Raw genomic sequence first — 26246 nt, 5'->3', positions numbered from 1 at the left:
AATGTTGCATTTGTTTTCATAATACGTTTGTAATGAAGTAAAAATGACTTCACCTTAGTTGATCTGTCTATAATTAAACTCTCAATTGGGCATACGGACTGTGCAGCAGAGGTCACGAACCAGTCACGAATTCTGGGATATCATCCTGGGTACTCAGGGGAGAAAAACAATAACAAAAGTTTGCACCAGTGCACGGAAATTATAAGTAAGTTTGTCAGTGCTTTTTGTTGTATTTGAGTAATTATGGATGCCCTTTGTCAGAAGACCACTAAAACACATTATTAATTTAAACAATGCCATAAACTTGTATGAATTTGAATATTTGTGATACCATGTGTAAAAGAATACGTCTGGGACATTATAGATACACTAAAAGTGTAAATGCTTCAAAAGTGAATGTCCATATTTCAATGTAATCTGATGAGTACACTTTGTACGAAACGCATAACCAAGATACACCTCAGCCAATCAGGCCCAGTGTAGTCACATATTTTACTTCAGCTTGTCCCTCTCTACTGCACGGACAGGATGCCCACAGTGGTTACACCGATCATATCAGAGAGCTCTTTCTCTAGTGTCACCACTGAGGTACAGGTCGATGGACCCGACCCACCGGATGTGAGGAAAAGGAGAAGACTCACATTTGAGTTCAAACCCAAGTCCAATGTAACCACGGAGTCAGAAGCAGTTAAATTAGCCGACTCCCTGATGCCTACATACATCCGGAATGCTAACTAAAAGAGGGCCCACCTCCGAGTGCACACATACTATTTGGAAAGATGCCTTCAAGGAGACATAATTCCCTCACAATTTGTGGCCAGCCCACCACCGATACAAGGCACATTGCCCATTGTGCTTTGTTTCACACTTTTGGAATTGTAGATCTGTTAAATGAATTTTCGCTTTTAGCTGGTGTCTTTCTCTAAGCTGCTACTGATCATGATGAAATTAATATTCTATGTGTATATTTTCTTAATATCTGAATCCTAATGTATAATGCTTGTAGTGGTAATAAATAAATTTTTGAGTAACTTGTAATTATTATTCCATGATAGTGTCACAGAAAATGTTCTTTGCATGTCGGGTTCTGTAGTGAGAAAGGCCTTTTAGTAGCTTCACTATCAGTTGTAGAAAGGAAAATATTATTGTTGTTGTCTTTGATGCCATGATAACTTCATTTGCTTTACATTATCATTGTATTTGTAATGCCACTGCAAATGCAGTAAGTTTGTATTGATTTGTAAACTATTTTAGAACACATATTTTTAATTTTAAAACATAGTTATTTATTATCACTTGTCATTTTGTTTGTTTCACATTAAATTCTCTTGCATACAGATTTCCAGTGAAGTTATTGTTTCAATTTGAAAATGGATGTTCAACAAAGTGATAACTCAAGTCAATCATAGAAGGTTTCATCTGAGGTAAAATCATCAATCCATTCTTATATACACACATATATACTCTCATGCCAGCAATGTACCTGATGGCATTTGAACATGAGAACCAGGAATATTTTGTTTGTGATTTTGTTCTCAGACACCCACCTCTTGAGCAGAGTGGACAAGAACATCTACATCCTGGCTCTCCTGCCTGCCTTTCTGGCTTGTATGGCTGCGCTCATGTTCTATATCTACCATAGATATTTCAAGCCAAACTTAACAGTGCACAAGACAAGATCTTTAGCCAAACAGGTAATGAACTGAAACATTAATGTAGTATTTTTGGTATAAGTGACCCTCAAACAATTCACACTTCATAATTTTTGTCTCTTCAAGGGAATGATCTTCAGTAGTTCAACTTCACCAATACAATACAGTGTAAAGAAACATTGCAATTTGCCAATGTGACATGTTTGGAGGATTACAAACATATCAATGAATGCGTATTGTACTCTGCAGTGAAAATATACCAGTGAATTTCACCTTAAAAAAAACCCCAACAAAACCTAAATCAAATAATAGTGAAATTACGATTGCAAATCGACATAATGTTACTTTGCCTACCAAACATTTTAGTCGCAGAATTTTATTGAACTTAAAATAAAAGTTGTTTAACTAACAATCAAATCACTATTATTGGTTTGTATTACAAGGGGGAGAACAAGTTGATTTGGTCTATTTAATTGAACACGCTCATCACATACTGCACATGCATTGTTTCACAACAACAGCATTCTACTACTTTAACATCTTGTAGTATGACACTGCTGTAGATGGGACTACCAACTTTTTGCTCACTGGACAAATATTCTGTCAGCTAGATCAGTCTCAGAAACAGGGGTAACATGGTCATGACACAGTTTTACCTTGTAACTTCCTACTGCCTTCCTCTATTCTGTTATATGTATATTGTTATTGTTTCACTCCTCCTTGTCCTACACAGGAATTGAACCCACTTTATGGCAGTGTTGGCACTGCAGGAAGCTACCAGGAGGAACTGACAACACTCATTAGTGATGGTTATGAAATTGACCTTGCTCGCATACACTTCATCGAAACACTAGGTGAGGGAGCATTTGGCAGGGTGATGAAAGCTGAATTGGAGTCACCTGACAGCAAGAATGACACGACAAGGACAGTGGCAGTCAAAATGCTTAAAGGTAAACGACATGTATAGGATGACTCAATTGAATTAAGACAGTAGAATTGCAGCAAAAGTACATCTGATAATAAGTTTTGTAACATTCTACTTATGAGGTGACACACACATTTTTCTGTTTTACATTTCAGTTCAGATCATAAGAGCTTATTTACATGTATATCCAGAACCTCGCTAGACAAACAGTTGATTTTTTGTCCAAGCTGTAGAGGTTCTAATGTTGTTGCATTTTTGACAACTCTGAAACAGTCAGAGATTTGGAGATGAAAGATCTTTGTATGATCCAAACAGTACTGTAGCGAGCAACTTCACAGAATAATCATACCTGTGTTGTTATTTATGGAAAGCAAGATCAAAGACTAACTAAATGGCTAAACATGTTAAAGGTATTTATTCTGGATGATGATCCTTGGTTAGTTACACAGATACACTTTATTATTCCAGTGTATGTTTTGGGAACCACAAATCCACAACGGTTATGTCTTGTCACTTTGAATGTCACCACATAAGTATAACTTTTGTCTTTCTTTCCTGCCCACACAATACTAAACATGCCATCAATAGTGAAGGCCATGGGCCAATGACTGCTAGGCACCATTTCATGTCCTGCACTTTAGAAGTTCAGGAAGAATACATCTGTGAAAATGGAAATTCCCCCATTGTACTTGCAAAATAAGTCTTTGATACTGTACAGTATTTTCTGTTGCTTATTTGACAGAAAGAGATATTTGGTATGTTGAATCATCTGCAAAGCAAAAGTGTAAATCAGTATGTGTGTGAACTTAAAAATTTGGCCTGAAACTGTTTTAGATGAGATTGAAAATGGCATGATTTGAGATTTTATGGGATAAGAAGGAGGAAATGCAACAAGAGGCAGATTTAATACTGTGAAAGGTAAGAAGCTTAAAGGTCACATGCAACATAAAACACAACTTTGCAGATTGTTATACCTTTCGGTGTGCATATACCGAAATAAATGATAAAAATTGCAATAGTAGTATAGGGAATAGGGGTTCTGGACCACTTTCAAGAAAAGTCTCTACAAAGCCTTATTTACTAAATAAGGCTTTGGTTGGGCCCTTAGCTCTTGCTACTATTACCCCTACTACAAAAAAGTTGGCGGTAATTACTGTGTCTATGTCACGTTTACCGTTTAACGTGACTTGCTACTATTACCGTGTGTTGGTAGGAGGTAACACTGTGCCGTACGGTACGATCAATAATTCTTCTCTTACAAACCCCCTACCCGGCCCATCCCTCAAGTAGTACAAGTTAGGTTCGTCGGCTTTCATATCCACTTTATCTATGTTGTAAGTTTTGACTGACCATATAGGATCGGTGGCCCGCTTACGGCTATCACCCTCGTGTTGCCCCGGCTGGTATAGATACCTCACTAGGGCCCTATCTGGTATCTGTTTCTCCTTCCCACGCAATGGAGCGGCCGACTCTGCAACTATTGATTTTAGTTTGATAGCGTCTGCCGGTTTCTTACCGGTGAGACGGGTGACTTCATGGTTGATTGCCGACACCACCTTGGGTAACCTCGTGACCCATTCAGTCGATCGTTTTCCAGGGGTGGCCATCTCCCTAGCATACTGATGGCCGAACAAGCGCTCAGCTAAAGTCCTATTAAATCTCTCAACTATGGCTTGGCTGCGATGGGCTCCAGCCGTGCCACGCCTGACCATGACACGGCACCCATGAACTCCCGTCCGGGGTCAACTTGCAGCTCTGTTGGCCACGTCAGCGGGCTGCGTTTGTATATGCGTTCGAATCCTCTGGCTACCTGGGCCGAATCTTTCGTGGTTAAGGGTTCGGCTTCCTTGTAACGACTGGCTACGTCCACTACGGTTAAGGCATACTTGTACCTCTTGTCGTGGGGTAGGAACAGTAGGTCTGCCTGGTGAACGCTATTAGGTATGTTAATACCGAACCTCCTTCTAGGCACGTAGCGTGGTGCCGGCAAATAGATCATGCTTGTTTTTCAAGCCACGCTTTGGCTTCCTCCGGGGGTACTCGCGCTATTTTAGCTAGCTTATCTACTGCGCTAGCTCCTTTCCAGTACCCACGCGGGCTGTAGTAAATAGCCTCAAATTTTTTCATGTCCATACCCGTATGTGTTTATCCCATCAATAGCTATCCAACGTTTCGTGTCCATAGGCGACAGGGACGTCTTGTTTATAGTCAGTCCGTATATCTTATGTCCATCACTTCTAAGTGTGTTCATTTTATGCCTAAAGGTACGGGTCTTGAACAGGGCTTCCTTGAATCTGGCGTGTTTGATGTGTTGTTTCACCACATACTTCTTAACCCCCTTAGCCTTCCGGATCTCACTATTGTCGGCTTTCAGTATGGAGTACATCTTAGGTCTCAAACCTATGTACTCGGCTATGGGCGTGCCAGCACACTCGTCCTTCATCTTACCTAGGACCTTTTTATTTACCGTACTGTGTATGGCATGGGTCTTAGGGTAGTCGCTGGTGTCGTATAAATCGAGGTGTTTTTTCATGTCCTCGTACACGTCCTCGGTTCGAATTTCTAACAGCAGGGAATCCGTGTCAGTGTACAGCACTTCACACCTGTCGCCGTACTGTTTCTTGAGCTCGTTGTAGTAAAAGTCGTACATCAGGTGTTTGGATAAATCGAGGATGCTCATCCCCACGTAAACAGGCCGGTTGAATTTTATGTGGCTTTTCTTCATGTGTAGGGCAACCAGGTTGTCTGTGAATATCTTACTACGGTTGAATGCCGGACTGACTATCAATCTCCTGAGCTTGTCTTCCTCACTCGACCGAACCAGCTTCACGGTCACGCGTTTCCTCAGGTTCTCCATAGTCTTACCAAACACCGAGTTGTTCATGAGCTTGTAGAGATTTTTCTCAAAATCACTGGTGGCTTTTTTTCGTAGGTCTGTGTTCATTCTGATGTAGGGCTCCATCCATGGGCTCTGGTCGAACATGAGCACCCTGTGTATTTTGGTCAGCCTCATACCCAACGACAGGTACAGCTGTAGGTTGCGATAGTGAACGATGTACTTGGTCTTATTCATTAAGTTAGGCACGAGTTTTTCAACGTCTGTCACACGCCCACCTAACAAGTTATGTTGGTACTCAGACATCCAGTCTGGGTTAACCCTCATACGTTCGGGGGCCAGGGGGTAGCTGTTGTGTGATGTGTGTAATTCCTTGGTATACTCTAAGTCAACCTCGAGGATATACCCTTTGTTCGAATCTGGTGCAACCCCCATAACATCAACGTGGGGTACCCATTCGAATCCCCCTGTAGGTAGATACTGGCTCATGGCCCAGCCGTACAGGTTGTTTGCGTCGAGGTAGAGAATGTGATTGGTTGGCTTGTTAGGATCGTAACCTTTCACGTATTGATTATTTGCTTTCGCGTATCGTTTGGATGCCATGGAAATCCCACCTCGCAAGCCTTTCTCAATGAATAGGTGCATGTCGTAATCTGTGAGCAATTCCAAATTAACTCCGGTCTTTTTAAGCAAGGCGTCCCACGACAGACCTGGGCTGGTGTAATACCATGCGGGGTCGAGTTTATACTGCTTGAAACACGTCCGCCTAAACGTCTCAAACACGTCGGCTAACAGCAGTACATCTGTCCTCAAGTACAGGTCGTGATAATCACCCAGGTTCTTACAACCCAGTTTATTCCATACGTTAGTCGCGTTCGAGTAATCATCTCGTGAGACGGACGCCTCATTCAGCTTGCTATAAAAGCAGTCAATAGGGGGTAGTCTGGTCTCGGTGAACTTGACCCAACTATCCATGTACTCATAGGGGTACACACCCTTCCTCATAAGCAGGGGTCTAGTCTCGGCGTCTGTGTATCGATCGGTGATAGGGAAGGTATTGTTGGCCTTGACCAGACTGTCGAGTGACGACAGGAGGAACTGAAACGAGTCAATGAACCTAAGTCCGTTTAAGCTGAAGGAGATGTATCTCTCCATGTCGTTGGGGATGCACGTTATATTACCATCGATTTTCGCGATGGCCTGCATGATCAAGTGTGAGTCGTACCCTCTCAAGTTGTGAAAGACAACGGGGATGTTTATTGTCCTAGGGTTGATTTTAAGCTTGAGGTTGCACGCGCTGTGAGCGGCGCCTCTATACTTACCAGTTATGTGGCAGTGATCTCTCACCGAATCACCGTTAAGTGGTGAGTCACACACGTGACAGTTAGTGCTACTAGCGTGAGCTAGCCTGTCGACTCGGGTCATACGCATGGGAGCGATTCTATACAATGCATTCCTAATAATTTTTTCTTCCTCCTGCAAACACTTTAGAAACCTTTCAGCCGCGTCAGGGCCCCATACACTACCGGAGCTTTCGTTTCCCCGTCACAACGGACGACAATGTATCCAAACCCACAGGCTTTATGCTCTTGTGTTTTGTGGGTGAAGCTCTCACCACTAGGGGGTGTGGGGGATTCCCCCACAACCAAGGCTTCAAAGTCGGCGTATATAATATAAGGCACAGACATTTGGTTCTTGTGGTTACAGAATTTTAGGATATTATCACCTTCCTTAGGCATGTCGACTCGTATGGCCGTCTGCCCCACACCTTGGCAATCCTCCCGGTGGGATTCTAATAAATCAGCTCGTGTGAAGCCATGTAGGCATCGTTCACAGAAGTGGGTCTTTCCTCTGTATGCCGATTGGTCATACAACAGCCTGCTAAAGTGTTTTATCCATGTGTAGTGATACTTATCACCTCGCTGGATCATGAATATATTGATAACTTGGCGATCCTTCACCGGGCTGACCCTGTGTACTATTGTTGTGTTACCTTCATGCCCAAAGACATTTATAGCCAGATTATTCTGTTTTTCTACTTTAGTGATCTGGGATATGGGGGTGGGTTCATCTATACCATCCCAGTTGAGCCCATCGTCTTGGGGATAGCTAGAAAGCCTATCTGAATGAATGTCAGCTGGAAATAAGGCTGACCTGATAGCTAACCTCAGGCAATCGTTTCCTCTATTCTTAACGTTTACTATGGCATGTTTGTTCCTATAGTAGGGAGGCAAGGCTAGGTATGACCCGCCTCTGAATGGCACGTAGTTAGCTATGTCTAGATAGACGTTATCGATTTTATCTACAGCCCACCCGGACCCCAAATGTGTGTAGCGTTCTAGGTTTTCTCGTATCTGCTGAAAACTGGTATCGATTGATGCGTCAATGGTCTCTGTATGTGTGACGACCTCTTGTTTACCTCGGAAGTAAGGCTGAACATACTCAGTGGTCCCTGTGGGCCCCCCAACCTGCTTATCGAGCGACATTTTCACTGTGATCTGAAACTTGATACTTCCTAGGTTATTTAGTTCCTGGTTGACCTTATCAGCTATCAGAGGCTTGATATCTGTAATGTCTATGTTTCTATCAACGTGCATGCGCCAACCTCTCAAATAGTTGCCCACAGCGCGCTCAGTGTGCACGAACTGTAGGTCAATAGCTCTATTCTGTCTTAATAATTCTACAAGCTGTGGTTTTCTCATACGGGAATACCCGCCTAAACCCAAATCGTGTGCCTCGGCTTTCAGTTGTTTTACAGTGGGACGTGCTACGGGGGCATGTGATAACAATGCGGTTAACCCGGCTCTCCCCAGGTTTGAATAACCCGTGTATCCAAGCTGTTTTGCTTGAGCTTTTAATTGTTTTACCGTAGGAGGGGCTTCTAAACCTAGTAATCTCAACAATGCTGACTTCCGCATTCGAGAATACCCGATCACACCTCTGTTTTGCGACCCGCTTCAGCTCGCGCACAGTAGTCATAGTGTTTACACCTAAGAGAACCAATGTCTAATTGGTTCACAGTAAAGGGAGGTAACCCTTAATAAAACATTTAATTGGAGTCTATCTTGAGCAGTCGCCTACGTTCTTTTATGTAGCCCTTTTTATTCTCGTAGATGAGTTGATGTCTGACTACGTTCGCTCCGTGAGCTTTACATAGACAGTAGTGCCCTTTAACCCCGATACCACACACAGAACACGTGTAGTTAGGACTTCCCATATGGAAACAACAGAACCCCTGATTCCTGCATTTCCTACCACAGGCCTCGGTCTTCCCCATAAGTATGTATTCGCATCGGTATGGAGCGGGTCTCATGTTTACTTATATAGGTATTTAATTTAATTGCTTCGCAACCAACGCAGTAGCTGCTATACCCAACACTATGAAGCCCAGTTCACGATTCATTTGTCCCTTGGATGGTGTGTAGTACTGAGCGAGTGTGGGTTTATTGAGCGGTTCCAATCGTTTACCAGTTAGTAGGTAGTATTCTTTCATTGCTTCATCAACATCGTTGAATGTTGGAACGGCATGGTTTTCACGCGTGAGTTGTTCGTTAATAAAATCGATCCTCTGGAGGCGTTTTTTAGCGTACTCGGCTTGTGCCGTTTGTAATTTCTCAGTAGCGAGATCGTGCCGCTTCCTTTCTTCCTGTATTTCAGCCGCGTTGTCATCTCGTAGTTTCGAGAAGAGGAAATTACTCCCGGAAAATGCCAGGGCATTCACTAACGCCCCACCGGCCATCATAGCTATTGTGGCCATCCTATATTTATTTCATTATATTTTCAGGTATTCCTTGTTTTACTAGGATGTCTTTTGTGGCCATCGCCATACCAAGGTTCATTATGAGCATACCCATATCCTGCAGGTTGAAATCTAGCTTGATAGTTGGTTGTTTAAGCACCATTTTAGTCAACCGAGCGTACCCTACGGCTAGACTGGCGACCACTGTGGCGTGGTATGCGTCGTTGACGAACGTTTTCCCCTCAGACATTATGTATATGATATAAAATATTAAAATTATAACATGATATGCGGGTCGACCGTGGGGGTTACCTCACTGTTGGGGGGTACCTCACGGTGAGGGTTTCCCTCACTATATAACCACGAGATAGCCAAGGCAGCAGTTACGCCTACAGCCAACAACAGTCGGGTTGGGTTGGTCACTGTAATAATTTTATGTTGGTTACACCACCGTTTTTTACCGGCAGCTACTCTTCTGCCTGGTTACTGTTGGGGGTTCCTGTGAAGGGGTCTGCTCCAGTGGAGTTTCCCTCACTGTGGGGGTTTCCCTCACTGTTGGGGGTGTGGGGGGTACCCCCACTGGGGTTTCCTGTGCAGCATCCATCTATACTATTATTATTATTCTTTCTCTCAAATTGACAATGCTTTGCTGTGATAATCGCCGCCGTCACTGGAGCCAACAACAAGCCATATTTGTGGTGCAGCTCGCAGCTGATAGAGCTCACGGCGTGTTCGATAATCTCGAGGTCCTCCCACAGGTAAAGTCGGCGCTCTGGTGGAATGGGAAGGAAGTATGACACAATACCGGTGTATATCTGGGTCATAGCCGATCCTATTTTCTTTGTCATTTCTGCTCCGAGCCGGGACTCGTATCTAGCGTACAGCTTATCGATTTCTTCGGCTGACATTTTGTGAATTTTATCCGGAGTGTAGTCTCCAAAGTAATGTTTGGCTTTGCCGCCAACAGCCAACGCCACCAGTTTGTCTCGCTTATCATCAGTGGGGGAGACCCCCACACCCCCAGGTACCAACTGTTCGAGCAATTCCTCACACTCCATCTTATAATATAACAAGTAAGATTTAGTTTTAACTATATAATACCCGATGCAGACAAAACACAGAGAAATGAAGGTTAAGTTGCACACGACAAACACTTCAAATATCATAGCTATACTTAGCATTTGCTTAGCTTTGCTTAGCTTTGCTTAGCATACTCTATATGCTACTGGTTGGTCGGTTTTGAGCACGAGCTTAGCGTGTTTAGTTTCAGCGAGCTGTTTCTTCACCCGTTCCCGTTCTAATTTACTCATCACATCGTTCTCTCTCAAACACTCCTCGAACGAATCCCTGTCCTTGCAGTGAAATAAGGCCACCCATCGCGTCTGCTCCCTGAGGTCTTTCAACACCGAGTTGAACTTCTGCGTTAGCACCCAGACGCTGTGATTTGCATGCCGGCCGGAGAAGGCCAGGTACGATAGCATGTCTCTCTTTTTTGTTATCTCGCAATTAGCGCTGCAGTCGTCCAGTATGAACAGTGTCGGTTCCCCTTTAAATTTCTCGTGAAGAGCTTTCAACCAGTCCTGCAGGCGTGTTCCAGGGTCGATTTTGTGTACGTCCGGGTCCGTCATCACCCAAGGTCGCGCGTACGTTTTATTCATGCTCAGAGTAGGGCACATGATAACGATGTTATCGAACACATCCTTGTAGTAACCCTCCAACATATCCAACACGAAAACGGTCTTCCCACAGCCAGTCTGCCCGCACACTATGGCGCAGTGTGGGTCAGTGGGGAGGTCAATAGATGGCTTGCATGAATCTCCCATTGTCTATATTAAGTTGTGCGTCCATAATAACGTACAGATATAATTTCAACTTACCAGCGGGTTGAGCCTTCTTAGTAATCTGGATGGTTATCCCTTCGCTGCCGTTATCTATACGGCGCCCGCTACCGTGCAGTTTATCATCATCCGTGGATCGCATGTCCAACCATAGGGCGTACTTGGTGGTCAGGTATTCACCGATCTGCTCGGAGCCGAGGTCCAGGTCCTTTGTTATATAATGTGGGGTCCCCACTGGTAGCTTTTTTATCTCATCCCACTGCTGGTGTGGTCTCATACCATGACTGAACAACTGGTTGGGCACGCCCTCGATGGTCACTTCCACCTTTTCAATCTCGGGGTTGAAAAACTTCTCGCTGTCCCTCCGGAATGGCTCGTAATCCTCCACGGGGACGACCAGGATACCTTTCATCGATCGCGCCGGCACGTTCAGGTTGATATTCCACACAGTGTCGCTCTTATCTCGCACGACTGATCTATGCCTCAGTACGCGATCGTACAGGATAGCCATCTTCCCAGAGTACTGGCTTCGAACCTGCCTGGCCAGCTCCGGGTTAGTGACCATGTCGAACTCCAGAGAGATGTTGTCTATGGCATAACTGGCCTCATCACCGTTCGGCGTACGCACTACTTTGCTATAGTCGTTAAACGTGAGCTCGTATTCGAGCCTATCACCCAGCGCGGCCTGGTAAAACGGCGCGTGTCCCGTGAGCAACTCGAAGTTGAGCGGCGCGCAGAATCGATTCCCGTATGCTCGAGCGATGGCCTTTTCACCGTCCGATAGCTTGTCTTGCTGGTCTGGCGTGAAGGCATACCCTATGCGCAACCGGGTTGATTTGCTGATACCCTGGTACACATCATTGACTCGTTCTCCCTCGCTTTTCCAGAGATCCCCGTAGCAGTGAAACACGTCACTGTCGTCGATGCTCAGCACCTCGTTACCGCTGATCTTGACGGTCGTTTTCTTGATGATAGCTCGACCCACGTTCCGCACTAGCTCGCGTTTGTCGTTGTCGGAGGTCAACGTGATATTGAACGCCAGTCAAACAGTGCCTGGTACAATAAGGTCATTCTCACCAAGGTTTGGAAATCTAACCAGCAGAGTTTGATTCTGGTCTATCTTGCTGGGATTGTTGGTGATGGTCACCGACTGGCGCACGGCTCTGGCTCCTAATGGCTCTCTCAATCTTCTGAAAGGATCTAATTTTCTGCCGTACATTGTTATATATAAACGAAATATATTTTTAATACTAAATAATGGCTGAAGACATACCTATGGATGATATGTGGGACGATAGTGCCCAGGCATTCAATGATGACCAGGAGACCTCATTCAGTACTGGCCTACAGCCAGCTGTCGACGAAGTTGAAGATATAAACAACATCAAGCAGGAGATCTCATTCTCGCCAGGTACCACACTCGTGAAGGACGCCGTCGACAGATTTTATGATGGTTTAAAAAAGGATAAAAATTACGTAGAGCCGTTGGGGCGAGACAATACCAAGTTTTTTGTTGATAGCGATGGCACGCTGCGTTTGAGGGATCACCCGGAGATAGATCTCATGCATACACACACGAGAGAACCGCTTGCCTTAGCAACATTGGTCAGTAAACATAAGATTAACTTTGTCCGCAAGGAACTAGGTTTCACAAAGTACGGTGGCGCGCGACCTAAGCTTCCTCCGAAGGTCCGTCAAGATCTGGAAGGCATCAGGGACGCCACATCGGATCAAAACATGACTTATGATATTGAAAAGGTGTTGGACGACTACAAGAACAAGCCCTTTCCGGGCCTCGAAATTACCTTTCGGGAACTGAAGGGGTTGGACCTGTTGATGCAAACCATTCGTGGTCAGCTCTGGAAAAGCACGGCCAAAATGAGTGAGATAGACGACCACATCGCCTATGAAAAGAAAAAACTCGGTGAAACTGAGGACGAGTCTATGAAAGCCACCATCGAGGAACGAATACGTAATTTGGAAGATGAAAGGCAGACCTGGTTGGAGACAGCGTCCGGCTACAAAGAAAAGCTTCGATCCCAGACCAACCGTGTGCGGGAAACCATCAATCAAGTCCTCTACCGAGACACCACGTTAGCAGACAGGATTCGGATATTGTTCCGGGAGCAAGGGATCACCATCGCCAGCATTCTGACTGCATTGGGTTTCATCATATCAACCCTGGTGGTGTCACTGACAGGGGGTACCCCTGTGGGGCCTGCCGGCGGCGGAACCCCAAGTGGCGGTGGTGTTAAAGACTGGATAAAAAAACTCGGGGAAGGTCTAGCTAAACTGGCTGGTAAAGCCGCCGAAGCCCTTCCCGGCATCCTGGGTAGCATCGTCTCGTGGTTGTTGGGCGCTCTGGCTAAAACTGCCATGTGGCTCAGTCAAAACCTGTGGGCAGCCATCGTCGCCGTGGCGGGTCTGGTGTACGTAGCGGCTAAGAAATCTTTAACCAAATAAGTCCCAAAGCTACCCCACCAACCACCAGGGCCGTTTTACTATCAATATGCTGCTGATAGGAGGCCTGAATATGGGGGGGTGTGGGGGGTACCCCCACATGAACTTTAGGCTCCGGGGGTGGCGCCACTATACCCGTTTCACGTGGTGGGATGTGTGGGATATAGGGGGTGTTAATATCGGGGTTGATACCCAACTTTTGATCCGCCGTGGCTATGACTATTTTGTTGTTATAACCCACCACTTTTTTTACTCTCAGTTGCATATCACTCGGAGCCATGTACAGCCCCACGCCGAACACGTAATTGACTTTCGATCTGGCGTATTCTAACACGTTTTGGTAACGGTCGATGGCCCGCGGGAGATCAACTGGAGAATTGATAGCATCCTCAACGTTGGAAACGAACTGTTTCTGAGCGTCGTAAGCAGTTCCCTTACCGAGGATGTTGGAACGCGTCATCGACTGCGCACCCAACAGCGCCCACACGTACGTCTGAATCGAGTCGTTCAACCTGACTACCCCGGCACGAGTGAATCCTTTCGACGTGTCCAGCATGAACATTTTCCACCCATCTGCGGTTGACTGCTCCACTTTCTGGATTATGAAAGCAACACCACCTTCAAAATTCATACGATCATCCCTCCATTCATTACTCGACAAAGCAAAGTCCTGCCTAAGTATACCTCGTTTCACTAAATCATCACTTGCATCTTTCACTGGTTTTGGTCCATATTTGGTAGGTTTAGGAACAATATCATCTAATGCATGGAAAAAATTCTCAGTACTAAACATTTTTCGTTTCATAAAGTTTGTTAGTAAATCTTTCTTAAATGCTTTTACTGAGAGCCCATCGCTGTAAGGAATACCCAACCCGTGGTTCAGCCCCGGCAAACGCCAATCCGTCTTCGGGTTTATTTCGAATTCATTGCAAATACGTTCGTAGACCCGTCTATCGTACGGGTTGTTTGTTGCGTCCCACGCTTTGTCCTGTGGGAGGGGGGCGCTGATCTCTTTAAGGATACGTCTGACCTGGTAGTACACGTGGAACTTGAACACAGACTGACGCAGCGGTCCACGCCGAGTGTCGGTCAATGTCACACCACACCCCGTTGTAGCGCTCCACACGGTAAAGTTTAATTGATTCTGCCAGAACTGCATAGGGTTGTTGAACCAAGCGTGGACTGCCTTGATGTTAGTCACCGAAAGCTTATACTTATCGAACACATCTAAAAGCTGGGCATTGAAATACAACCCAGGAGCAAACACGATCTTCATGGGGGAGAAATCTACGTCCAGTTTAGGGTAAAACAACATTTTAAAACTCTTATATAATGAGCATATATACTCTAACATGTACATAACACTTCCAGGAATAACGAGCGGTGAGGCCGTTCAGCTGACGCACGCGATCGATAACACGTCAGACCAACTCGAAGTCGCACTCTGCGATATCACCTACCTACCGCAATGGACTAACATCAACGCCAGCAACAATAAGCTGTTCGTCAGTGGAACTCGCAGCCAGATAACTGACGGCTACTACAGCGTGTGCTCTCTAAACGACGAGGTCTTCAAACCCCTTGGAGCCGAACTCAAGATGAACAACTCAAACGGCACAGTGGTGTTAATCAACAACGGAAGAAACCCCTTGAGGCTCGGCCGACCATTAGCGAGGATACTCGGTATGTCTCCTGACGAGCTAAAACCAACAACAACCGTCACAGGCACGAAGTTACCCGATCTAGTACCGTACCGAGAGCTGTACATTCATCTCGGTCAGGTGAGCACAACGTACAACATTCAAGGAGGTCACCCTTCCACTATACTGAGAGCAGTGCCGGTGAAAACTGAGAAATACAACGACGGTAGAACCGAGTCGTTTTCACCACGGCAGTATAAGAGATTAATCCAGGGCAACATACCTGAGCTGATAATATCGGTGTTAGATATAAATCATAATCCTGTAAATATAGGATACCTCAGCTTAACGCTTCATGTAAAATGACCAGCGCACAAGGGCCCGGAGTGAAAAAATGCGTCAATATCGGGATCTCCGACCTCGGAGACACGCGCGGTTTCGACGCTCCCGGAGTAGATGGTACATCGTACGCCTTTCAACTGAAAAACAACATTTACAAACGCGTTGAAGTCACCTCCGGTGGAGCCCTAAGTGATATAATAGATACCACAAGAGCAAAAGTCAACACTAAGAACACCGGTAATAACTGGATAATATACCCATCGTTCGGGGGTAAACTGTTCGACTTAGACGATGTTGAGAGCACTACCGTCGTCCAAAACAAACCATATATGCTCGTCTTCACCGAAGATGACAAGTGGGTGTTGTTACCCGATAACGACGACTGGTTTCTCAATATTAGACTCGGCTCCCCCTACGTGTTCACGGATAACAAAGACAACCACCTAAACAAAGTCGTGAACAATGGAACCCTGCTCGTGCCTTACGTCCCAACTCAGAGACGTAGCGTAGTCGTCAGCCCACTCAACACTATGGCAGCCCACATGCTATCGAGTAAACCGGCCATACAAAACGTGAAATTGCAGTTGGTGTCTGAATTCGAAGGCGTGGTCAGTATACTAGAGAGTCTACCGGCAAACTCAACACTGATCATCAAAGTCTACCTAGGGGAACCATCGGGGAATGATGTTGAGATCGTGAAGGGGATCAAACTCGGGTGGGTGAAACGACACCAGTATCAAGTTTGCAACGTTTACGTGCGGGTTGGTGTCGACTCCAACACCAGTCTGCAGGGTGTCAACGTGATCGTGGAAAACAAGATATCACTAACCAATATCTTCCTGCCTAACAACATACACTTCATGGGTATGAAGTTCACCCCTGAACTATTATCAAAAAACCAGTTGGAAATTATATCGTAAATAGTATAACAATGGCCAGTCATCGTCCCAACACTACGCTTAACGACCTAGGAGATACGGAGGGATTCGATCAGCCTGGTGAGGAAGACGCCTTATATATCCTGCACTTCAAAGACAACGTGTACAGACTGGTGTCGTTATCAGATTTAAAAGAGCCCAAATGGTTGATCAACTTAACACTCGCCTCACCTTATATCACAATAAACACAGATACGGGGTATATCTCTAAGATTAGGAACAACGGTATCTGGGCCGGGGATTTCATTCCGGATAGTATATTCATAGCAACTACTGATACCGAAAAAAATAGGTTAAAGACTGCAGTAAAAAATAAATTAGCATTTATCAATTATTCTTTTAACATATATCTTGATATATCCTCCCCTTTTACACTCATCATAGAAGTCTTCTTTAGTAATTTAGGCAATGAAAACACCTCAAGAGTACACCAAATTTTACCCGGGGTGTCAATACACTGGTTTGACGAACACCAAGGCCAATATTGTCGTATTGTTATGCAACGGGATACCCACGGGGGTTCTATAAACCGCTTAATAAACCTCAGTGGGGTTTTTATTACAACAGGAAAGTCTATTAGCCTCTCACCTATTACCCTGAGTAGTAGTCTAGAACTTATAGACTTCAAATTAATTTATAGAATATTAACTGAAACTCAATTAAAATATCTTTCAAAATATATATTATAGATGGGTCTGTACCCAGTCGTAGAGGAAGTAGCGAAGACGCTGGAAACCGTAGATGGGTTCCGCTTGAGGCAGTTATGTGATGTGAAACGCCAACTAGAACAAGACCGTGACACGCGGAAAGCACTATATAAAAAGAGCTTTCTACTACCATAGAGCTTTCAATATCTTGGACGGGGCTGACACTACCCTTATGACAACCAGCATGGGACTAGGGGCGGCAGGTGTTGGATTGTTAGCTACCATCGTGGCTACACCTATAGTGCTAGGTATTGAAATAACAGCTGGGGTGGCAGGGGTGTTAGGGTTGGCACTTAAGTTGATATCACGCAGACTGCATCGTAAGGCATTGAAACACGACGAGATCAGGGTTCTGGCCGAAGCAAAGCTCAACACAGTAAGTGGGCGTATTTCCACGGCACTCTCTGATAGTAAGATCTCAGAAGAGGAGTTTCGTTCAATCCTCTCTGAACTCACAAAATATAACGGAATGAAACAAGATATTCGGTCCAAGTCTCGTAAGTCTGCTATCAGCGAGGACGAGAAAAAAAAGTACATAGAACAGGGGATACAAAAAGCCCAGCAAGCCTTTATTACGAACACCAAAGAGATCATAGGCGGTTCACGTTAAACTCTTTCATCGAGGTAAACGTAACATAGGCCGGGTAAGAGAAGAATTATTGATCGTACCGTACGGCACAGTGTTACCTCCTACCAACACACGGTAATAGTAGCAAGTCACGTTAAACGGTAAACGTGACATAGACACAGTAATTACCGCCAACTTTTTTGTAGTAGGGGTAATAGTAGCAAGAGCTAAGGGCCCAACCAAAGCCTTATTTAGTAAATAAGGCTTTGTAGAGACTTTTCTTGAAAGTGGTCCTGAACCCCTATTCCCTATACTACTGCAATTCAACCTACAACGTTTAAAAAAACGTGATGGAAAAAATGCCCACAAAATCAGAGTTCAAACAAGTTCAGAGTTCACTAAATTTCCCCCAACGCTGGGGGGAAAAGTGATTTCAACAGCTGTGCTGCACTGCACTCATAACACATGCACACTGAATAGGTTTGCAGAGCTTAAAACAGTATGCATGCCCGCAGTATGAGGTCATGAGCAGTAGTCTACTCTGGTTGTGTACACAAACAAGTAAATAATCAACTCGTTACATGAAAAAACTTGTTGATTGTTGTAAACAACCTCTGTCACAGAGAAAGCTCAATGTCTGGTTTATTGACACCTATATATGTCTGCCTTCCTGTCTGCTAAAGACAATATGCCGTGATACACAGCTTTAATCATTGACCACATGCAATTTGAACTTAACACCTATCAGGTTATACACCATAAACAAAATGAATTGATTTATGACTTGTGTAACCGAGTCCTGTCTCTGCCACATTATGTAATTAGGCAGGTGTGATACTTGTACACGTGACATGTTTTTATGTCTGTGGGTTGCAAGCAAACTATACTACCGACAAGAAATAAGGGAACTAATGAAATAATTGCGAATTTGAAACTGCTTTAAATATCCACTAAATCAATTTTAGGCGTCAAGTTCAATATCTGGTGTGTCCACCATGTTGGGCAACACATTCACGGCACCTTGATGGCATGCTGTTAATCAATTTCCGGATGGTTGCCCGTGGTATTGCCCGCCATTCCTCTTGGAGAGCTGCACCAAGCTGGGCCATGTTGGCGGGTCCTGGGTCCCTGGTGTGCACCCTTCGACCAAGAATGTCCCAGAGATGTTCAATTGGGGACAGGTCTGTGGACTTAGAGGGCCAGTCCAATGTCTGGATACCTTCTTGTCGGAGATAAGCGGAGACAATTCGGTTACTGATGACCAAATCTGATCGTCTGTTATACACCATATTCCACCCCACACCATGACACTACCACCTCCATATCAATCATGGTCAAGAATAGTTGCTCTGGCATATCGCTCCCCGCTCTGACGCCAACAACGTTTTCTGCCATCTGTGAATCGTAGGCAAAACCTTGACTCATCAGAGAACATGGTGTAACGCCAGTGGCGCATAGCCCGTCCCTGATGCTGCCTAGCCCATGCCAATCTTTGGAGCTTATGGTGAGCTGAAAGGGTGACACCCTTAAAAGGTCGTCTTGCTTAGAGACGAGCTTGATAGAGTCGTTTTTTAACGGTTGAGGTTGAAATGCGTCTTCCAGTGAGTGTGCGGACTTCTCTATTGATGGCAGGGGCCGATTTAAACCCATCGCGTGGAGCAATTAACGTAATGAGACGATCCTGTCGTGGTGTCGTTGATTTTGGTCTACCACACCCAGGTCTCGTTGCAACCCCACCCGTTTGACGGTACTTATCCCACAGGCATGAAATTACACTTTTTGATTTACCCATCTGCCGGGCAACTTCACATAATGATGTCCCCCCCCCTCTATCATCCCCACAATTCTCCATTTTGTTGCTTCACTGAGATACTGCCTCGGAGGCATTTCTGTCAGTAAGTGTCAATCTCTATTGCATTAGTGATTGCGACTTCTCCAGTACATTTACAGGAGTTAACTTCTGTATGCACGTGTAGCACGTGCTGGGCATGCATTATGCGAAATTCCATTGTCATTGGATGTTGCGTTTGGGAGATACGCCACGATAACGGACCCTGTCACTGTCAAAGTCATCTACATTCAGTTTCTTGGTTCCCTTATCTTCTGTCGGTAGTATACATCCATTTTTCACAGATGAGTGTGTCTAATAGAAACTGGTGCAAAGTCTAGTCAGTTTCAAGTCCTGCTTTGAATTTAGATGAATGACCACACAGCCACACAGTAGTTGACATCTCTACTGAGATGATTTTTGATTGGATAGAACGTAAATTCAGAGAACATGTACTTACAAAACCCAACATCTCTATATACATTTTGCATCGATAACACACTTGTTCTAGTGTATATGATTTTGTTTGACAATGGTATATGAATCCATACTGAAATGACGCATCAAGTAAAATAAAAGAAGTTGTTATCCATAAAGAATCTTGCTTTCTTGTGACTCACCATACTTCTAAAATGCCCATCAAACAGATCATCTTTCTGTACACTAAATGAGCACTCAGCATATCAGCAAATGAATCAGGCAATCGGAAGCCGTCGTTACACTTGAGTGAATTGCCCAACTGCTATGACTGGGTCCAGTCTCCTGAGAACTTCGTTTTGAGGGAAGTAAGCCCAAGTAAAAAATATAACACTTTTGAATCGCAATTATATGCTTATAATTTTGTTTATTTGTTTCTGTACAAGCAGCAATGTATATTATGAGTCATCGGCACGACTTCAATGTTCAGATGTAAAGAATCTCCAGGGGCATGACTTGTGACACTCTTCTGCAGTGACAATCTTTTCCTAAAAACATAAACTATTGCCCCGACAACACTTCATACCTAAACGCATTCAACACGGGTGGTCAAAGATGGATAAGTATATAAATGTAATAGTAGGAACTAAAAACAAAACTCACCGAGACGGGTGCTTCTTCCAACGACGCCATGTTTTGCTGCATGAGTTTCCGCTCGCGACTGAAAAATCTCCGAAGATGCCAAGCGTGTTTCCAGTATTACCGACATTGCTTCCGATAGGGCCGATGGGTTTCTGTTATTACTGTTAAACTACCGATATCGCTGCAATTGTTTTGCGAGTGGGCTGCGTTTGTTTACATTTGAGATGCAATTCCTTCAAATTTGATGTAATTCCTTCAATTACTTTGGGGGGCCTGGGTCTAATACCCTCCTAAACTCACATTGCCACATTCTACAGTTGTGTGGTCAGTCATGTCCACCTGTAACAAAGCGCTTTTCCGGACTCCTGCGGGGCACACCTTGCCAAATCTCACATATGAGAATCCTATGCTATCCATGATCATGTGTTTCTGTCAACTCTCCCGGATTTGGATAAAGAATTTTCATCCTTGGATCCTAGGGCATCCCGATTATCTACCTTCAAGATCCCGGTTCCGTTAAAAGAGATTGATCATAGTGCACACACCTCCATTGACGTCTTATCTTATATCAGTTGGTTTGCTTCGGGCATATGCCAGCTTTTACCACCTATGTTCTAGCATTACACTGGCATCAAATCGGACACTTTGGTTATCATAACTGCTCAGGAGGCAGTCTTGGCCCATTCATTCTTAGATGTGATGTATGAAGTTGTAGCAGATGTCACCTCATCCTCGATATCTCTAGGGTATACGTTCTGATACGTCTCCACTATACTGTGGATAATATTATTATCTCCCTTTGCCGGCTGCGCATTCTCTCAGTAGGCTGCTGTTATTATCAAGGATGATGTCACCTCCACACAAGTTAACATTATGGGACGTTTGATGGCTTTACAGCTTGTGAATTTGATTGTGGACTTTCAACAGATGATTTGTCCATCACTGGTAGGCAGCCGTAGGCATCTCTTTCCTGTCAAAATTGGATGCAAATAACGGTCATTCACTAAGGATATTATCTCCAATTCATTTACCTAAAAATATTGAACAGACAGTTTTTACGTCAGCCTCCCAAGTTCACTATGGAATCACTTTGGAATGTGCGCAAATTAATTCCTCCAAACACAAAGTTCACCTGTCGGAATTTAAAAGATGCATACCTCCATGTGCCGATCCATCCTCAATCACAGAAGTATCCCTGTTTTGCGGTCAAAGGACACAGGATCTTTAACTTCCATGCAGGATTTTATGTGCTTACATCTGCGTCTAAAACACTGTTGGATCAATCAATGCAGGTCCGGAGATCTGGATTTGGATGTCCTTCCCCCTGTACCTGTCAAACGCAAGCTACTTTGGTGGATGCAGGAACACAATATTCTCCAAAGTGCTTCTTTTTGCATACCCGACCTAGATGTGATTATTTACAGGGATGCTTTGCCAGTAGGTTGGAGTAGTATAAACAATGGGGATACGGGACCAACCCATATAACCCATGAAATAGAAAACTATCCTTCCCTCACTCACATTAATTTATAAACCCCATAACACGACTTCTTTTCATCTCCCCTGTGAAAAAGTACCCCACAGTCTTCTTAGTGAGATGAAGACTGTTTGGGGTACGGCACTAGTTTATATAAGAAAGGGAACCAATTTGTAATTATTTCAATTTGAAGCATTGACTTCAGCAAAACAGTTCTTTATTTTCTTCTTTTTCATGATTTATTAATTCATCTAAATTATCTATATATTTATCTGCACCCTTTTCTACAATCGCAGATTGTTATTTAACACCAAGTGAAGTACAATACTATCAAGACATATAAAACTAACATCAACAACCCCTGAATATTTTGATCTTCTAACAAGAAGTCTATGAATATTATTCTGATCAGGTTCTCTCCCTTTTTCCACCAATGGATGATAACCAGATATTTTCCCATTTATTATTACTGGTTTTCTTTTATTGTATAATTGTATAATTTCACCCAATCAACAAACTGAGAAGAATAAGGCAATTCATGTATTTTAATTTGGAGAGTACGGTTATCTAAAGTGGTACCATTTTTTCATATTTTTAACAGTTGTTTGAATTTGTGAAAAAATTTGGGTATTATAAAGTTCAGTTCCATTTGGTGGTATATCCTTATCTTTTTCATTGTGTGAAAAATGTAAAGTTTTATCTCTAAATTTTGTTGCAACTTTTCTTTTAACTGCTAGAGAAAGATATGAAATAGCTTTAAGTAATGAAGACTCCTGTGGACTTTCATCTGAATCTGGAATTGTATGTTTTTGTTAATCCGTATTGTCTGTCATCTTTTGGCATAATTCTGTTTGCTTGAATTTCATCTTTGAATCTTAGTCTAAGTAGTTTCTTTTTAAAATAAATTTTTACATAACTTGTTTCATGTTTTGTAGTTGCTTTATCTCAGTCGAATGTTAACAAATCAGGAAAAGTTTTATTTTCGATTTTTTCACAAGCGGTAACAAAATCATCTACGTGGGTTGTCTTGGTATACTAATTAAAAAATAAAAGTTTAAATGTGAACAAAAATTAACGAGAAGCTAAATTGGAATTATTTTCTGATACATTTATCAACCTTTGTTATTTACTAAGTAAATATGAAATATAATTTTATTTCATGCCTTACATAGGCTGGCCCTATACACCCATTGTTTATGCTACTGGTCAGATGCTGCACAACTGTACAGGTTAAGCCATCACCTCAACTGACTGAGCTACACAGGCTATTATGTACTTTTAGAAAATTGTTTCACAGTATAATCGCTGTGTGTGTAACATGTTTGCAGTACATAAATTGAAAAAGCAAGCACGTGAACATGGTCTTTTTGGTTATTCTCATATGAAGAAATCAGAGTTACTATTGACCGCCTCTATAGCAAGCTGTCTGATGCGTCTGTTACACAAGACGATTACAAACACCCGAAAAACATATGGGAAAAACTGGGCTGTAAGAATCTAGGCGATTACCATGATTTACATTTGAAAACGGACTTGTTTTGCTTGCTGGCTGATGTTTTCAAGATATTCAGAAAAACGTGTTCGAAGCAATATGGGTTGGACCCGGCATGGTATTATTCAAAACCTGGACTCTCGTGGAATGCCCTACTGAAGAAAACCGATTACAATATGCACCTGTTTGTAGAGAAAAGGTTACATGGTGGTATTTCTATGGTATCAAAACGTTACGCCAAAGCTAACAACAAGTATGTGAAAGGCTACAACCCTGAAAAACCTTCAAACTATCTACTCTACCTCGATACCAACAACCTGTATGGCTGGGCCATGAGCCAAGATCTACCCACAGGTGGATTCGAATGGGTGCCTGACCAAAAGGTTTACCGTCCGGAGGACATCATTAGCATTGCGCCGGATTCGAACAAGGGTTATATACTTGAAGAGGATTTAGAATATCCACACGTATTGCACACATCGCACAACAGCTAACCCCTGGCCCCCAAACGTTTGAAGGTTAACCAAGACTGGATGTCAAAGTACCTACATAAGTTGCTGGATGGGCTGTTGGCAAATGTTGAAAAACTGGTGTTGAATTTGATGAACAAAACAAAATATATCGTGCACTATCGTAATTTACAGCTGTATCTATCGCTGGGTATGAAACTGACTAAAGTACATAGAATACTGAAGTTCAGTTAAAGCCCCTGGATGGAACCATACATCAGAATCTGGATGGAGCCATACATCAGAATCAACACGGACCTGCGAAAGCTGGCCACCAACGACTCCGAGAAAAACCTGTACAAACTAATGAACAACCCTGTATCCAGCAAAACGATGGAGAAAATATGAAAACGCGTTAACATGAAGCTAGTCTGATCAAGTGAGGAAGACAAGCTCAGGAAACTGATAGCAAGCCCAGCGTACAATAGAAGTACTATTTTTGATGCATATGAAAAAGAGTCGTATCAAACTTAATCGACCAGTTTATGGTGGTATGAGCATTTTAGACCTATCCAAACACGTGATGTATGATTTTTACTACAACGAGCTCAAGAAGCAGTATGGCAACAGGTGTGAAGTGTTCAACACAGATACAGATTCCAAGCTGATGGAGATTTAAACTGAGGACGTGTGCGAGGATATGAAAAACAATATATACCTGTACAATACCAGAGATTATCCGAAAGACCACCCAATGCAAAGCCAAGTCAATAAAAAGGTGTTAGGTAAGATGAAGGATGAATGTGTGGGCACAGCAATCACCAAATACATTGGATTGAGACCTAAGATGTATTCTATCAAAAAAGCAGACGACACTGAAATAAGAAAGGCTAAAGGTGTGAAAAAGAACGTGGTGAAACGATATATTAAACATACCCTCTACAAACTATTCGAGAAGAAAACGTTCAAACACCAGATGAACATACTTCGTAGTGACGGGCATAAGATATACGAGTTGACTATAAATAAGACGTCTGTATCACCCATGGATTCAAAATGATGGATTGCTTCAGATGGTGTCAATACCTACATGTACGGTCATAAAAATATTTGAATTACATACAGTCATCCCTCGCAATAACATGCTTCGTGATGCCGCAGATTCGGTTAAACCGCGGGGTAATCCGTGGCTCCCATAAAAAGGTTGTACTGCGATCACATCCCTTCACGAAATCGAAAATAGCTCATCAACAAATCTGCTGCTGCGCTCTTATAACTTACGTAAACTAGTAAAATTCAGTGCGGGTAGCAACTGACAGTGTTTATTGTACATATCCATTGTGTTTCACATGCATAAAACATGCAGGGTTTTCTCAATAAAAATCATACCAACATCGTAGTAGTAACTTATGAAAGACAAGACATGCTATCAGTTGAGTTACGACGAGTACTTACAATGTTTGCTGTGATGCAACACACCGCTGTTACGAGTGTGTATTTTCTGTATATTTTGTTATTAATTCAGTAATAATTATTATTGGGTGACAACATTTTCTGTTTTGAATAATAGCTATGATGGGTCACATTTCGTTTTAATAGCTGGTCAACACTTTTATAATTCTTGTTTGCCGGAATTTATCTGCTCCTAGTTTTCTATTTGTTTATTTCCGTGAGACTTATTCTAGGGCATTCTGCAGTGTTGACAATGTTCGTTTGTGCCTGAACTATCGGGAAATGACTGTATATATATAAAAAGGCTGGTTGCCGTGTGGAGGGCGACATTCACACTCATTCATATTTGCTTGAGTTACTGCCATGCTTACCCGTCAACGCCAGACCTACATTATCTGCTGTCGCACCGATCGCTGTGTTGACATTCTGCCATAGTTGATTCTCTCTCACACCAAGACATGAGTTTGCTATATTGTATTTTGTGACCCACTGACTTAGATTTTGTCTCTCTTGAATTGTACCTGAAATCTGCATTGTTATATTGACTTGTGACTTTGTATACTTTGCTCTCGTTGCATAACGATAGTATCTGAATATTTTAAACTGGTCTTTGTTCTGTTTTGCTGGTACACAAGGGGATTTCTTACATTGTTGTCATGGTAAATTCTTAACCGTAACAAAAATGGGGGCTCGTCCGGGATAGAATTCATTCGACATTTGAGACCTTTTGTGAAATATATTCCAAACTTCTGCAATTTTGCAACAAGTTAATTGTTGAACCAGCAAAATGGTGTTTGAACTTGAGAAGTTTGTATTGTCCCCTGACTCTGAGACAATTAGTCAG

At 43.3% G+C, this 26246-nt stretch overlaps 1 protein-coding gene across 2 annotated transcripts in view; it reads left to right on the top strand.

The window, feature by feature from the left end:
• Positions 1 to 26246, top strand: part of LOC137265813 (tyrosine-protein kinase receptor torso-like) — a 504354-nt gene that overhangs the window by 321385 nt on the left and 156723 nt on the right. For both annotated transcript variants that reach the window (XM_067801275.1, XM_067801276.1), the window contains exons 14-15: positions 1540 to 1694; positions 2386 to 2602. In XM_067801275.1, coding sequence (XP_067657376.1) covers positions 1540 to 1694; positions 2386 to 2602 — 372 coding nt within the window. The remainder of the gene's footprint in view (positions 1 to 1539; positions 1695 to 2385; positions 2603 to 26246) is intronic.

The sequence above is a fragment of the Haliotis asinina genome, chromosome 15 (genome assembly GCF_037392515.1).
Source record: "Haliotis asinina isolate JCU_RB_2024 chromosome 15, JCU_Hal_asi_v2, whole genome shotgun sequence".
NCBI lineage: Eukaryota > Metazoa > Mollusca > Gastropoda > Lepetellida > Haliotidae > Haliotis > Haliotis asinina.
Note: the sequence above shows the minus strand (reverse complement) of the source record. Positions and strands in the feature narration are given on the sequence as shown.